The sequence below is a fragment of the Poeciliopsis prolifica genome, unplaced genomic scaffold (genome assembly GCF_027474105.1).
Source record: "Poeciliopsis prolifica strain line A6 unplaced genomic scaffold, Auburn_PproV2 SCAFFOLD026, whole genome shotgun sequence".
NCBI lineage: Eukaryota > Metazoa > Chordata > Actinopteri > Cyprinodontiformes > Poeciliidae > Poeciliopsis > Poeciliopsis prolifica.
Window position 1 is genome coordinate 2,977,596 of NW_026562401.1, and position 14,828 is coordinate 2,992,423.

At 37.3% G+C, this 14,828-nt stretch overlaps 4 protein-coding genes and 1 pseudogene across 5 annotated transcripts; all 5 read right to left on the bottom strand.

Annotated features, from left to right (window-relative positions):
• Positions 1–46: 46 nt before the first annotated feature.
• Positions 47–3,626, bottom strand: si:ch1073-228j22.2 (SPRY domain-containing SOCS box protein 2). 2 transcript variants are annotated; one of them, XM_055047453.1, is made up of 4 exons: positions 3,171–3,626; positions 2,550–2,724; positions 1,386–2,141; positions 47–1,310 (listed from the first exon to the last, which is right to left on the bottom strand). In XM_055047453.1, exons 3-4 carry the CDS (start codon positions 2,107–2,109, stop codon positions 1,180–1,182), a joined length of 855 nt encoding a protein of 284 aa, XP_054903428.1. In that variant the 5' UTR covers positions 2,110–2,141; positions 2,550–2,724; positions 3,171–3,626; the 3' UTR covers positions 47–1,179. The 2 variants fall into 2 exon arrangements, with proteins under 2 accessions (XP_054903428.1, XP_054903427.1); XM_055047452.1 differs by lacking the exon at positions 2,550–2,724.
• A 1,388-nt stretch (positions 3,627–5,014) lies between these two features.
• LOC129371207 (rano class II histocompatibility antigen, A beta chain-like) lies at positions 5,015–7,056 on the bottom strand (annotated as a pseudogene).
• A 1,108-nt stretch (positions 7,057–8,164) lies between these two features.
• On the bottom strand, positions 8,165–9,334 carry LOC129371208 (H-2 class II histocompatibility antigen, A-U alpha chain-like). Its single transcript, XM_055047675.1, has 4 exons — positions 9,277–9,334; positions 8,928–9,191; positions 8,566–8,847; positions 8,165–8,466 (listed from the first exon to the last, which is right to left on the bottom strand). The coding sequence occupies exons 1-4, from the start codon at positions 9,332–9,334 to the stop codon at positions 8,342–8,344; spliced, it is 729 nt and encodes a 242-aa protein (XP_054903650.1). The 3' UTR covers positions 8,165–8,341.
• A 651-nt stretch (positions 9,335–9,985) lies between these two features.
• LOC129371205 (H-2 class II histocompatibility antigen, E-S beta chain-like) lies at positions 9,986–11,834 on the bottom strand. Its single transcript, XM_055047674.1, has 6 exons — positions 11,566–11,834; positions 11,164–11,427; positions 10,764–11,045; positions 10,461–10,571; positions 10,308–10,333; positions 9,986–10,230 (listed from the first exon to the last, which is right to left on the bottom strand). The coding sequence occupies exons 1-6, from the start codon at positions 11,624–11,626 to the stop codon at positions 10,204–10,206; spliced, it is 771 nt and encodes a 256-aa protein (XP_054903649.1). The 5' UTR covers positions 11,627–11,834; the 3' UTR covers positions 9,986–10,203.
• Positions 11,835–12,112: 278 nt separating this feature from the next.
• On the bottom strand, positions 12,113–13,823 carry LOC129371284 (H-2 class II histocompatibility antigen, A-U alpha chain-like). Its single transcript, XM_055047821.1, has 4 exons — positions 13,765–13,823; positions 13,302–13,562; positions 12,934–13,215; positions 12,113–12,834 (listed from the first exon to the last, which is right to left on the bottom strand). The coding sequence occupies exons 1-4, from the start codon at positions 13,820–13,822 to the stop codon at positions 12,707–12,709; spliced, it is 729 nt and encodes a 242-aa protein (XP_054903796.1). The 5' UTR covers position 13,823; the 3' UTR covers positions 12,113–12,706.
• Positions 13,824–14,828: the final 1,005 nt, after the last annotated feature.

A 14,828-nucleotide genomic window follows, 5' to 3' on the forward strand; every position in this document is an offset into this window, starting at 1 on the left:
TTGCTCCAATGCGTGGTCTAAAAAAAGGACAGATAGACATAGAAGGTGAATTTCACTCTCTGTTCTCCAATTTTTAAGCTTTTATTGTCTTTGCACAATTTGTTTTACACATAAAAAGTACAACTAAGTGAAACACAGTTCATCAAATACTGGTGGAGTAATAATTACACCACCAAGTATTACCTAAAGCAAACAGTGACACAGAAATAACATGTCAGCATCAATACACATGCATGCAAGGATGACAGAAATTGGTAGATAAGTTCAAAATAAAATTTTTGACTGGCCCACATTTTGGAGTGGTCCAGTCAAAGTTCAGGCTTGAACTGGAATTTGAACCTGTGGGAAGAGGTTGAGGTGGCCATCTGTAATAAGAAGTAACAAGAAGGGTTCATTACCTGTAATGCCAATGAATATTTTTCCATCAATTATGGAAATCAGTGTGAATCACTTTTGACATGGGATTTTTCAAAATTAAAATGTAAATATTGTCTGTTTTGTTTTTTCAAAGCCGATACCCCTACACATTGTTTTATTGCCTTTTGATACATACCTGTCCTATTTCACATCAGAAATGCACTTCTTGGTGGAAAAAAAAATGAAATTGAAATCTGCCAGGTGTGGATAATTTTGTGCTTAACTTAATTTAAAACTATAAATTTGCTGACATTTGGGAAAGAATATTAAATTGAGAAAACTAGAACTTTTCAGTTTTAATCATTTCAATAACGTGAGTAAAAAAAAAAATGCTGTGAAATAAACAACAAGATACACTTGCACTCATGATTGGATGTTTCTTACAACTCATAAAAGTTGCATTTTCTGGATCACAACCTGAGATCACATTTGTGTCAGTTTTCAAAAGATTAAAATCGATTTTCAGCAGTACTGACAGTGCTTCAATACTTCAATTTCAGTAGTAAAAGAAAAAAAGAAAGATCTGACACCTTGGAAAAGGTTTATGCATCCGCAAGTCTGGTTTATTAAAACAAACATTCAGACTATTTACATGTGTCTGTAGTTGAAGGAGTCCTTGTCAGGCTTGTGTGAAGGTGTTTAATACCATTATAAAAAGTGAGTTTCTCAATTATAAAACTATCGATAAATAACATAAGCAATACAAACAAATGTATTGAAAAGAAAATGCAAAAGCGTTTGCATGTAAATGTGCAAGCGGAATTAGAAAGAGGAAAGCAGGTAGTGTTGGAGTAAAGGTGGTAGAGGCAGTTTGTCCACTTGGTTCTGCCTTTGTTGCCCTAAATTTTGCAGAATTGATAGTCCACACAGAGCCTTCAGGGCGGGAGGATTACCTGCAAATGTAGTAGAAACAAATATGTCAGTATTAAACCTGGTTCATCAAGACAATTCATGTGTTGGACCCTTACGTGTAGTTCCATTCAGATAGCGCAACTCAATCTGTGCTCCTCCTCTCACGCTGCTTACTGCTGGGAACAGTTCCACTCCAGGAGGAAGGTCCCTGAATGCAACACCCAGGAAGCTGCCATCGACAGCAAATCCCAGGGTCCCCGCATCAGCATCCAGGACCAGCTGGACACGTTCAGGAATAAGGAGAGGTGCATCTGTCTCTTTGCTGTGCAGTGGGTTTGAGGATTTTAATCTAAGAGACCCCCTCCTTTCACACGGAAAACACGCCAGACTTTCTCCACCATGCCAGAGCTGATTGGTTTGTAGTTCCCATCCCCATGACAGGGAATCTCCACCCACTAGAACTTTATAACCCGAGTCTTGCAGAGGACAGTCCTGCCTCGAAATTCCTATGACTGCATGACTTCCTCTGTGCTCAGGGTTCCAAGTTACCTCCCACACATGGAGCCCACTCTCCACCCCCACCTCGGCCCTGACCCCGTCGCTGCTGAGCTCTGCAGGTGCGCGTGTCACTTCCTGCTTGCATTGAGAGAGCTGGAAGTGAGGAGAGTGGTGTTGCGAGCTCCAGTGTGAGCGTCTGTCTCCCGGAGACACCGCAGAGGAGCTCAGGACGAGGGTGACTCTGGACGAGGTTGGGACGGCCAGCGCAGGCAAAGCCGATGAAGAAGAGGCGACGTCATCAGCTGCTGGGCCGTTCAGCCAGGCAGACAGGATGAGACCCATTAGGATAAAGATAAATCTGTGTCAAGGAAGAGCTGTGGAGGAAACAAAAAAACATACACGCTTGTTGAAAAGAAACAGGATAAGGCCAAGATATTTGACCGTGAGTTAAAATTAACATCTAGGTCAGCTGCTGGTGATAAAAGTTACAAATAAACAAAGACATGGACAACAAAGATAGTCTAACAAGCCTTGAGTTCCAGGATTTTGATTGATTTTTCGGAGCAATGGCACAAACAGTCCTCCACAGGATCCTGATTCAGCGTAACGGAAAATAATCGAAAGAAATAATTCACTGTCAGATTACATTCAGATTTTTCCCAGGAAAAAGGAACTCCTGAATTACTAATAGGAAGTTGCATGAAACCAAATCAACTTAAAAGTACCGTTTAAGCTATAAATGTTTGGATGCATATATTTTTTAAAGGTAATGGTAGAGGTACCGGCAGTGGTGGCTTTCGATATGGGCGACATGGGCAACCACCCAGAGTGGCATCTTATGGGGGACGGCATAAGCGCGCACCTCCCTCTTCTCCCATCCGGTCCTCAAATGTCCCAACTCTTAAGTCCCCCCAGTCAAACAACTTTGTTGCAGGGTGGGAAGAGGCTGGACCGCCTCTGGGTTCATGGGATAAAAAGTTACATTTTCTAAAATACAGCATAATTAAGCTTTTGTGATTGAAAATTTATTTCCAGGTTCTTGGCACATGTTTACCAGTTCGACCAACACATTTGTCTGCAACAATAGATCAAATCCAAGCAAAATATAAATGATGTTTCTGGATGTACTACACTACATTCCATTCAATGATGGAAATATTCCTTCTTTTAGGGGATTTATAAATATGTTACAAGCATTAATCTCTATCAGAATGAAACATTTCACCTTTCACTTCACAGCGTCTTCCTTCAGAAGAACTAAATTTTGATGAAACAATAAATTTGTGACAAATTAAAAAACCTAATCAACTTAAAGATACAGCTTCTCCAGCTGGCTCAGAGCATTTCATCTAGAGGGTAAAACAAATAACATCCTTAGGATGAAACAAGAAGTTGAGTCTTACCAGTCGGTTCGGGTCCTCCCCTCTGTCTGGACTGCAGAGCTCAGCTCCGTGTCTCTGCTTTATAGACATCTCTTATCGCGCATCCTGCCCGGTGAGGTGCCACCCCCGTCTGACCTGCTTTCTGGTGTCGACCTCCGGCACAGGAACAGCACAGTCCATCACTTGGGTCTGACGCCATCCTCCTGGAGACAAGGACGAGAGATCCGTGACGTGATCGTAAATAAATGAGGCGGATGCTGAACGGAACGGCCTACATCCTGATCACTTTCCTGCATCGATCAGGTTCCTTCCCCTATCGGGTTCTGTAATGGATGTAGACAAAGATGGCGAAACACAGGAATAAAATCACACTCGGGCTTTTCACTAACAGGAAGAGAAAAACGAAATAAAACCCAAAGCGGCTCATTATTTTTGGAGCATAAAGGCGGCGGTGGAGCAGGCAACACTGTTGAGCCCTGCGTCGAGTCTGACAGGCGAATGTTTCCTTCTAGTTACTGATCAGACATCAGGGTTTAATTTGGCAGTCATTCAGAACAACTTATATAAAAGACGCATTTATCTGTGAAACTTTGTATGACGCGTTGAAAATGCTGTGTTTATAATCTAATATCAGCGGCTTTGACTGTGTTTATGTAATGTCTTGGAGGCGCCTCTAGGGGGAGCTGAAGTTATTGTTCAGAACTCAAACAGTAGATACCTCAAGTTGTTACAGTTGTTTTAGTTTTAATATGAATTATTTAGCAAATAGCAATGATTTTTCTTTTTCTAAGTGACAGGTAAAGTTTAGTATGATGTATGTTTCACCACAGAGAAACAATCTCTCCAGTTTTGACTGCAAATTCAAAAGTTCATCAGGTCTGGTGTAACGATTTTCTTCTAAATGAAAATAGTCTGTCTGGTGGAGGTCACACCTTCTTTGTAGCCGTCGCCAACGCTGGATTTCACAGTGGAACATGTGACCAATGTGGTGGAAAGCTTGTAATATAAGTGTAAAACATTATGACTTTAAAAGTCTAAAGGTGGTGTAATTTCATGACGTTATATTTTGTCAGGGGGAAATTTGTCTTACCCCACATGCTGAAGTTTTTCCCAGAGAAATTTTCTTCAATAGCTTCAAATAGTTTTCTTCATCATTTTCCCCCTTCTGCTGATTTTATAAAACAGGTGTGTTATCTGTTTACTGGCAGAGGTTTTACTCTGACCTGTTTATGAGCATCTCATTTTACAGGATCTCATAAATATGGTGATAATAAACCCCACAGTATCTCTTAACCATGGTTGGGAACTCTTTTTTTTTTACACCATAATAGTTTTAAAATCCCAGAATGTGGCAAACATAACCAAAGTAATAATAATTCAACTTTACGCTTGCAAAGTGCATCAAAAACATTCGATCACATGTAAAAATTGTAAAATGTAAAAAAATATGGTTGACTGGTTTTAAGGCATTCTGTGACCATTTCATATAAATCAGTTTAGCTTTTGTACTGCTGAGAAGCACAGAGTGAGAAAGTCTGCGCTAAGTTTGTGTTGTTTCTGATATTGTCATATTATTGTTCCATAAGTCTTGCCATATTTAGTTTATTTCTTTGTGCTCATTATTGTTAACGATGTGTTGCCATACAGGTCATTCCTTTGCTTTTAATTGCTCAGTTTATTATTGTGTTTGTTCCTTGTACATTCAAATGTACAAGATTATTGCCAGGCAATAATAAAATAAAAGATTAATGCCAGGCCTTTTCATTTTAGTCGTCGACCCTTGGAGCTGTCATTGTGTTGGTTAGTTTCTCTCCCTTAGTTTCCCTGCTTTCATGCTGCCACAGCTGTACCTCTGATTAGTTCATTTGGTTCCTTTTATCATTTTATTCTTCTGCTTCAGTGTATAAACCTGTTTTTTCTCTTGTGTCTTTACTGCATTACACTATTTCTCACCCTCCTTATGCTTCTTATCATAGTTATCTCATTCAGAACCTGCAGGTTTTCTTTTATTATACAATAAATCCTGATATTCCTCGACTGCATAAAATATGTTCCAAGCTAAAAATGGCTACCCGAGAAATGCACTTCTATTAGGTAAACCTAAGTTTCTGCAAATAATTAAGAAACCAAACTGGTTCTCTACATTGTTCTCTACACTCTCACTCTTGACATTAAAGGTTTGTAAAATGAAACTCAATGACTTTGTATTTGTATCAACCCAGTGATGAACTGGAAGAAAATGACAAAGAACAGGTTTATTTATTGCTGTTTTACAATAGTGTAATAGTACAGGATGAAATAAATGTGCTGCAATATTAGTGCTGGTCTGCAGAAATGTGTAAAAGGCTAAATAAAAAAAGCTTCAGGCATATGAAGGCTTGTTGTCTCTCAAATATTAAGAACAGTTTCCAGTGGTTGATGGATGTGTGTGGGGCTTCTCAACATTTCTTTAGCCTAGTGGGTTTCGTCTGCCTAGATAACAAATAAATAAAGTTATTAATCAGGTGTATACAGGTACACACAGGACAGCTAAAGAGGATAAAACTCACCTCTGTTGTAGGTACTCTCATCCGTCCTGGGTTTAAAAAACACACCAAAAAATGTTTCAATAAAATTGATTTAAACATGATTTAGATACTGAAGTCAGCTTTAAAAATGTTATTAAGTTTAAGGAGAAACATTGCCTCACCATTTGATGTTATCTTGTAATAGATGAAGCCAGCAATTGAAACAGCAAACCGAGCAGCAGCCCTGCTGAGCCAACAACAATCTTACTCCTCTTTGAATCCGGCTCCGGCTCTAAAATCAGATTCATCACAAACACAAAGTTAAATTGAAATGCTCCATATTTGTTTCAATGTCTGGTCTGATATGTATGCAGGTGGACCCATCTATGCATTCATCTATCCATTTACCATCTTATGAAACGAAGAAGATTTTGAATTAAGAGAGGAAGTTAAACATTTTCTGTCTGGATGCAGACGTTCTCACCCCAGTCATAAAGATTTGGTTCCTTGAGGCTTGCATGCTCCACCATGCAGGTGATCTTCTCTCCAGGTTTAGGTGTGAACTCCAGGTAGGTGTGGATCTGATAAAGCCAGTTCCCATTGGGCAGCTCTTCAGTGGATGTCACATCAGTTGTGACTTCCTTTCCGTCTCTCAGCCACGTCACCCGGATTTGCTTTGGATAGAAATTGTAGGCGCTGCAGATGAGCATCTGCTGATGTTGACTGTACTCTGCCTTCTCTAACCTCAACCAAACGTAGGGCTCCACTAGAAAAATATATTTCATCACAAAATGACAAATATTTATCATAGTCATAACATTTGAAGATTCACACAACTGCAGCTTTATATGCTTTCACGTTTAAAACACTTATCATGTTAACGATAGGTAACATATTTTTCTAAGTATCTGTACAATTTTTCTTACCATCTTGTGAGAATTACCTGCAGCTGGTAGATTTTCATTTGCCAGTTGTGCACCTGTTTTGCAGAGGTTTAGTTTCCATATTTGATGAGCCTGGAATCTTGGATTGTTGTTGAGAATATCTGCATAATCTTCTACTATTTTATTGAATGCCACCACTTTTCCCAAAGTGCTGTTATATTGGCCAAGTAAAAGCTTATTGAAGTACAGTTGTTCCACTAGCACAACATCGCTGCTGTCCGGAGACTTAAACTGGCAGCGACCTAAATAATAACCATAAAAAGTACCTAAAAAATAAGAAAATGTAAACATTATCAATAAATCCGGTGAACTCACTCTGACTGCAAGAAACTACAAGAGCAGCACTGCATATAAAGATTGTGTTGACCAAAAATCACATACCTTCTGATGAAAATACCAGTAAAAGTTCCAAGAAAATTAAGCATTGAGTGAACATGTTGTCAGCTGAAAAGCAGAGATCTGACTGATGGCTTCCTGGCAATGATATGATTCTGCCTAAGCAAGGAAGTGCAGCAGCACATTTATCGACATTATTATTTTAAGGGAATAGCACTTGTACCAATAAAAACGCATGTTCCACCTCCATGTCAGGAGGTGAAAAATAAGTTAATTATTGACAAGTAAATGTAAAACAAAAGATGGCTGCCTACATTATAACACTTACACGGTTAGCATTTATGCTGATCAAAACAGGATTTTTTAAAATTTCCGTGTCAGGAGGTGGTAATTCACCATTGGTTAATTATTAATTAAAGACTCAATATAAATGTTAACGTAAGGTAATTTTATTTATACAACACATTTTCAGCAACAAGGCAGTTCAAAGTGTCTTTCATGAATTATAAGGAAATACAAACAAAGCAACAAAACTAAAAGAAAACAAAAAGGTAAAAGTATAAAACTGCATATTGGTTCCCCATGTTTAATAAGAATAAGTAATTTATAAACTAGCAGGCATTTCTCTGGATTCTTGTTTTGATAAAACTAAATGTTGGTTCTCCATGTTTGATTCTGTCACCAAGTATAAAACTAAATGTTGGTTCCAATTGCTCTGGCTTGAGTTCTAGATTTGTGCAATAAAAAGCTGGATGTTGGTTCTCCTTGTTTGAGTTTTCTTCAGGGTTGTTGAGTAGATGGTGCTTTCTAAGTTTGCTCTAGATTTGTGAACTTTCTCTATGTTTTGCTCCCACATAAAAATTATAACGTTAAATGTTGTTTCTTAAGCAATGAGTACTCCACAATTTCTAAACGTAGTAAACGAAACATACAGACATTTGAAAGAAATTACACATCAGGAAAAATAGGATTACAACAGTCCACATTGTTACATTATTAGTTTCATTTCAAATGATCATTTATTTTTCCACACACAACACTATGAACAAGGAAATAGTTTCTTATAGACTTAATAATAATAATAGTAAAAGGAGTAGTAATGATACAATCAAAAAAATGACAAAAAAAACAAAAAGAAATGAATATTAAATGCAATATCAATTTAAAAAAATTTTGTCCTTCATGGCATAAAGCTTGAATAACTGATTTCACAGATAAATAACCACTATAATATTTACAAATATGCAGTCTAGTAAAGCATCGGATAAAGCAAGTTCAAGAGAAATGCTACATAGAGTTTAAAGGTGATAAATTGTGTAGTATGATTTTTTTCATTGCTGTTATACATGAAAATATGCATTTTTTACTCCACCGTTCATGTTAAACATCTTCAACATCAGATTAATCAGTTCACTCGTCCCTTGACAATGAAAAACACTCCCACAGTGATCCCCATTATTCCCAGACCCAAACCCACTCCACAGTAAATGACTGGACCAAGACTTGGATCTGCGCTGTGAAATTTAACTTCTGTAAAGGAAAAAATTAAATATTAAAGATCAGCTTTGCCATTGTAAAATATTTACATTGTGTTTTCATAATACTGCATGAAAAAAATAAAACATTTACCCCAGATTCTTGTCTTCGGCGTCTCCAGTGCGGCATGTTCCACGGTGCAGGAGTAAATGTCCCCCTCACTCGGTGTGAAGGTCAAAGTTGAGAACTGGCGGAAGGTTTGATCGTTATTAGGAGAGTAGTCACTGAGAGACACTCCTCTCATAACCGGGACGCCATTTTTAGTCCAGCTGACATTGATGGAGGGTGGATAGAAATTATTCACAAAGCAGAAGAGGCTGTTTTCTACCCCAGGTTCTACCTCTTTAGAGGGGAAGATCTTGCTGTCTGGAGGGTCTGAAGGTCACAAGACAAGAAAAGTTTCATCAGAACTTTATCAGCTATGGCAAAAGAGAAAATGACTGAGATTTATTTACCTTTTTCTTCAGTAAAGTGCTTCATTTCATATTCAAGCAATTCTGCTGCAACTTGACACAATTTTTTATTATCTATAGCATCTTTCAGGATATGAAATCCTCCCAAAAGTTTTTCTGGATCCGGAACTATAACAGCTGGCACAGTGAACACAATCTCCTTCTTTTGGAAATCAATGTATAAAATCTGATCTCCATCAAACTCAGCCTGTATGTCGGTGTTGCCATAATCAAAGCAGCCGACAAAATAGGATATTTCATGAGGATCAAAAAAAAAAACAATATAGTGGAATTTAAAATTCAACAAAAGATTTAGCTTTTATTTTAACAAGAAACACTAACAGATTCTTACTCTGAGAGAAGACAAAATAGAAGTTGAGAATGAAGACAAGTAGAGCAGCGCGCTTCATGCTTGACCTGCAGCTTGTAAATGAAAATAGTCTGTCTGGTGGAGGTCACACCTTCTTTGTAGCCGTCGCCAACGCTGGATTTCACATGTGACCAATGTGGTGGAAAGCTTGTATTATAAGTGTAAAACATTATGACTTTAAAAGTCTAAAGGTGGTGTAATTTCATGACGTTATATTTTGTCAGAGGGAAATTTGTCTTACCCCACATGCTGAAGTTTTTCCCAGAGAAATTAGTTTCCCTGCTTTCATGCTGCCACAGCTGTACCTCTGATTAGTTCATTTAGTTCCTTTTATCATTTTATTCTTCTGCTTCAGTGTTTAAACCTGTTTTTTCTCTTGTGTCTTTACTGCATTACACTATTTCTCACCCTCCTTATGCTTCTTGTCATAGTTATCTCATTCAGAACCTGCAGGTTTTCTTTTATTATACAATAAATCCTGATATTCCTCGTCTGCATAAAATATATTCCAAGCTAAATATGGTTACCAGAGAAATGCACTTCTATTAGGTAAACCTAAGTTTCTGCAAATAATTAAGAAACCAAACTGGTTCTCTACATTGTTCTCTACACTCTCACTCTTGACATGAAAAGTTTGCAAAATGAAACTCAATGACTTTGTATTTGTATCAACCCAGTGATGAACTGGAAGAAAATGACAAAGAACAGGTTTATTTATTGCTGTTTTACAATAGTGTAATAGTACAGGATGAAATAAATGTGCTGCAATATTAGTGCTTGTCTGCAGAAATGTGTAAAAAGCTAAATAAAAAAAGCTTCAGGCATATGAAGGCTTGTTGTCTCTCAAATATTAAGAACAGTTTCCAGTGGTTGATGGATGTGTGTGGGGCTTCTCAACATTTCTTTAGCCTAGAGGGTTTCTTCTGGACATACATCCTAGATAACAAATAAATAAAGTTATTAATCAGGTGTATACAGGTACACACAGGACAGCTAAAGAGGATAAAACTCACCTCTGTTGTAGGCACTCTCATCCGCCCTGGGTTTATAAAACACACCAAAAAAAGGTAAAAAAAAATGTTTCAATAAAATTGATTTAAACATAATTTAGATACTGAAGTCAGCTTTAAAAATGTTATTAAGTTTAAGGAGAAACATTGCCTCACCATTTGATGTTATCTTGTAATAGATGAAGCCAGCAATTGAAATCAGCAAACCGAGCAGCAGCCCTGCTGAGCCAACAACAATCTTACTCCTCTTTGAATCCGGCTCCGGCTCTAAAATCAGATTCATCACAAACACAAAGTTAAACTGAAATGCTCCATATTTGTTTCAATGTCTGGTCTGACATGTATGCTGGTGCACCCATCTATGCATTCATCTATCCATTTACCATCTTATGAAACAAAGAAGATTTTGAATTTAGAGAGGAAGTTAAACATTTTCTGTCTGGATGCAGACGTTCTCACCCCAGTCATAAAGATTTGGTTCCTTGAGGCTTGCATGCTCCACCATGCAGGTGATCTTCTCTCCGGGTTTAGGTGTGAACTCCAGGTAGGTGTGGATCTGATAAAGCCAGTTCCCATTGGGCAGCTCTTCAGTGGATGTCACATCAGACGTGACTTCCTTTCCGTCTCTCAGCCACGTCACCCGGATTTGCTTTGGATAGAAATCGTAGGCGCTGCAGATGAGCATCTGCTGATGTTGACTGTACTCTGCCTTCTCTAACCTCAACCAAACATAGGGCTCCACTAGAAAACATAGACAAACAAAAAGATTGAGTAGACTGTATTCAATCCAAGGATGTGCATTTCATCCAGAAAAATACATCAATTTGATTTCTTTTGTGCTGCCTTGTTTGCAAATTACCTGGTGTTAGTAGTTTTTGTGCCAATGGAACATTTCTTTTGCAGAGGTTTGTTTTCCATACCTGATGCCTCATAAACCCAGGACTTTTGTTTAGAATCTTGGCAATTTCTTCAGCTTTTTCTGTGTATCCAATGGCTATTCCTACAGTGCTGTTGTATTGTCCTTCCAACATTTTGTTGAAGTAAATCTGATCCAGTAACACAGCATCATGACCATCATTTGAGCTACTCTGGCACCGTTCCACCACATATAAATAGAAAGCACCTAAAATAAGAAAATATTTTCATTAAAATGTCGAATGCTCAATGATTACAGAAACGCATTTTACATCTGAACAACACAGAAGCAACTGTGCTTGGAAAGGAATAAAAATACGAGTTGCATTAGCTCAAAGTTACTTACCTCCTGGTGAAAACGTAAGGAAAAGCACCAGGAAAATAGAGCAGCCCTGAGCCTGAGCCATCCTCTCAGATTGGCAACAGAGATCTGAGTGAGATCTAACTGGGTCTGATCAACAACAATGAGGAAGTACAGAAACAAGTTTACCAATGTTATTGTTTTCAGTGCAGGCGTGGCGAGCTTGCTGATCTATAAATAGTTTTTGTTCTCTAATTCCGCTAATGTCAAATAATCTGTGTCTAACATGCAGTTTTAGTAGTATGAAGACTAAATGTAAGACATAATCAAGTGTGTGACTCTCCTGTTGACCTTCCTCATGCCACTCATTTGTTTCTCATTGTCTCTTTGTGTTTCCACCAGTTTGAGTTTGTTTCTTTTTTTCCTTTTAACTGTTTCATTTTTTATCATGATCCTTTGTAGCATGGGTAACGTCACTTCAAACCATAGAAACATGGCTCACAGCTTCACACTCAGCAGTTTTTTGTTTATTAAGCAAGGATGAAAAACTCTATACAGTATTGATATTTTTGTTATATTTGTATTTATTTTCCAAACATATTAAAAGACATTAAGTGCTAAGACCAGAGTAGCCATTGTTTACAGTATCTCTTAAGAACATTGATTTAAGCTTTATTTCCTTGAGAAAACACCACTTTTAATTTATTCAACTTACATGTAGAATCTGATTTTAGATGCACTACAAGTATGTATTGTAAAATAAACATGTTTACACCACAACTTAATATCGTTGATATGAAGTGCTACCAGATTGAAACGCAAAGTTATTTCCAACTACCCTAACTTAGGGTGAATGGAGTTTCTCCCAATTTTTAGCATTTAGTCCAAATTCAGGGGGCGTTCCAGTTGCTTTTTTGTACTGGGAAGTCGGATTTTCCAAGTTCCACTACAGACTAAGAATAAAAGAAATAAGACTGATCTAAGACAACTAGTAAATGTACAATGAACAAAGTACAAGAATAAACTAAGAATTTAAACACAAAGTAATAAACTTCTGACAATAATGAATACAGAAATTAATTGACAAAATAAACAAAATAAACAAGGAAATGTAAAAAAAAAAAAGAAAACCATAACCAAAACACCTGAATATTGTAACAGTTCACTATATTTAAAAACTAAAAAACTATGCTACATGTTGACTCTTGATAATGAAAAACACTCCGACTGTGACGCCCGACAAGCCCACACCAAGACCGACTCCACAGTAAATATCAGGCCAAAGACTTTCATCCTTTTTGATGATTTCTGCTTCTGTAGAGAAAGTTAATAAATATATGAAATGGCTTACACACACAGAAACAGTCTTTATTGGCCTTTGTAATGTTCTGTATATTTAGTAAAGCTTTTTACCCCAGATTCTTGTCTTTGGCGTCTCCAGTGCGGGATGCTCCACAGTGCAGGAGTAAATGTCCCCCTCACTCGGTGTGAAGGTCAAAGTTGAGAACTGGCGGAAGGTTTGATCGTTATTGGGATGATATTGACTGAGTGACACCCCCTCTGAGATTGGGTGGCCATTTTTAGTCCAGCTGACTTTGATGGAGGGTGGATAGAAATTATTTACAAAGCAGATGAGGCTGTTTTCAACGTCCAGCTCTACCTCTCTAGAGGAAAAGATCACGGAGTCCGGAGCATCTAACGAAAGTCAAAGAACAAACCAAAGTTTCACCAGCATTTTATCAATATTGTTATCAAAGAAAACTAATGTAGGGTTTATTTACCTTCTTTTTGTGGAGATTTATCTTTGTATTTCAACACACCTAGTAGTTCTGAACACAGTTTCTTGTTATCATGAGCATCACGAAGGATACTCAAACCAACTAAAACCTGGCCAGGGTCAGGATCAATGAAGGTGGGTACAGTGTAAACTATCTCGTTTGTTTGGAAGTCAACATATAACATTTCCTCACCATCAAATTCAAATTGTACTGCAGTACTGCCATTCTCAAAGCAGCCCAGAAAATATGTTATTTCATGGGGAACTGAAAAAACAACAAAGAGGAAATAAACACTTAAAGTTGGATACAGAAGAAAAACACATGCTTCCTATTTCTAGACATGAGTTTTTTTTTAACATTTTGTATTCACTAATACATATCTCATGACTGCAATAACATCCAAAGTATTGCATTTAATAAACAACATTTAACTTCATTGTTGACTTTGAGTAAAGGTCATTCTTACCAAGAGAGATGATGTTAACAGCGTTTAGAAGGAAGATTATGACAGTAGAGCACTTCATGACTGAGTGACAGCTTTGATGTGTGCAGGTGTGTGTAGGTGTGGCTAAAAAGGGAGTTTACAGGTGAACATGTGACAACACTAGTTCAGGAGAAAACAAGCATCATATTAGAGAAGCATTGGATGATTTTGCAAAACATGATCAAAATAATAAAAATGAAGCTTAATTTAAGTATACAGGATTATATTAGCGGTATTATGAGCTAATTTAGACACACCCACATTATGTTATATTTGAAACCTGCCTGCTCTTGCCATAAAGTAAGACAGATGGTTAATAACATTTTGCTAGACATGCATCGTTCAGATTAGTGTATCATTGTGACTCAAATTATTTGGCCCGAACATTGTCAAATGTTCATTTAACATTTGACAATGTTAAATGAACATTGTCAAACATGACAATGTTCATTTAACACAACAACGCTAAATAAGAAAGGCGAACAAGCAACATTCCTCAGTGCCACCTATTTTTACCAGCTTTCAAACAGGTTTGCTTGGAAGATTTCCTGGGTGTGGATCTTGGGCTTCTTCCAACCAGAACCAGAACTAATCCGTGATCGATTAGCAATGGTTGGTGGGAATTTTATGAGATATCACCTTGGATTATCTTTGGAATAAATGTAATAGTGTCCTGGTGGAACATATACGATAACAAACCATGTGTTCTTTTCACATACTTTTATATTTTTAAATTTAAAAGGTGAAATTGTAAGATGAAAAAGCAGCAACACATCAAAATCTATTGCAACATTCCTTTTTTGTCTCCTAAATTATTATTTAATGTCAAGGTAAATCCCACATTCAATTTAAGCTGAGTTTTTCATCTTCTTTCACCTTTCAGGCCTGTTTTTACAAAAGTAAACTATAAAATAAAAATGTTTGGCTTTGGTTTTCCATCAATAATTTAGACGCCATTAAAAACATCAGTCATGTTTCAGACTTAAATATACTAATTATGTATGGATTTTCCCTGAATACATTTGTAGAACATGACAGGCAAAGAA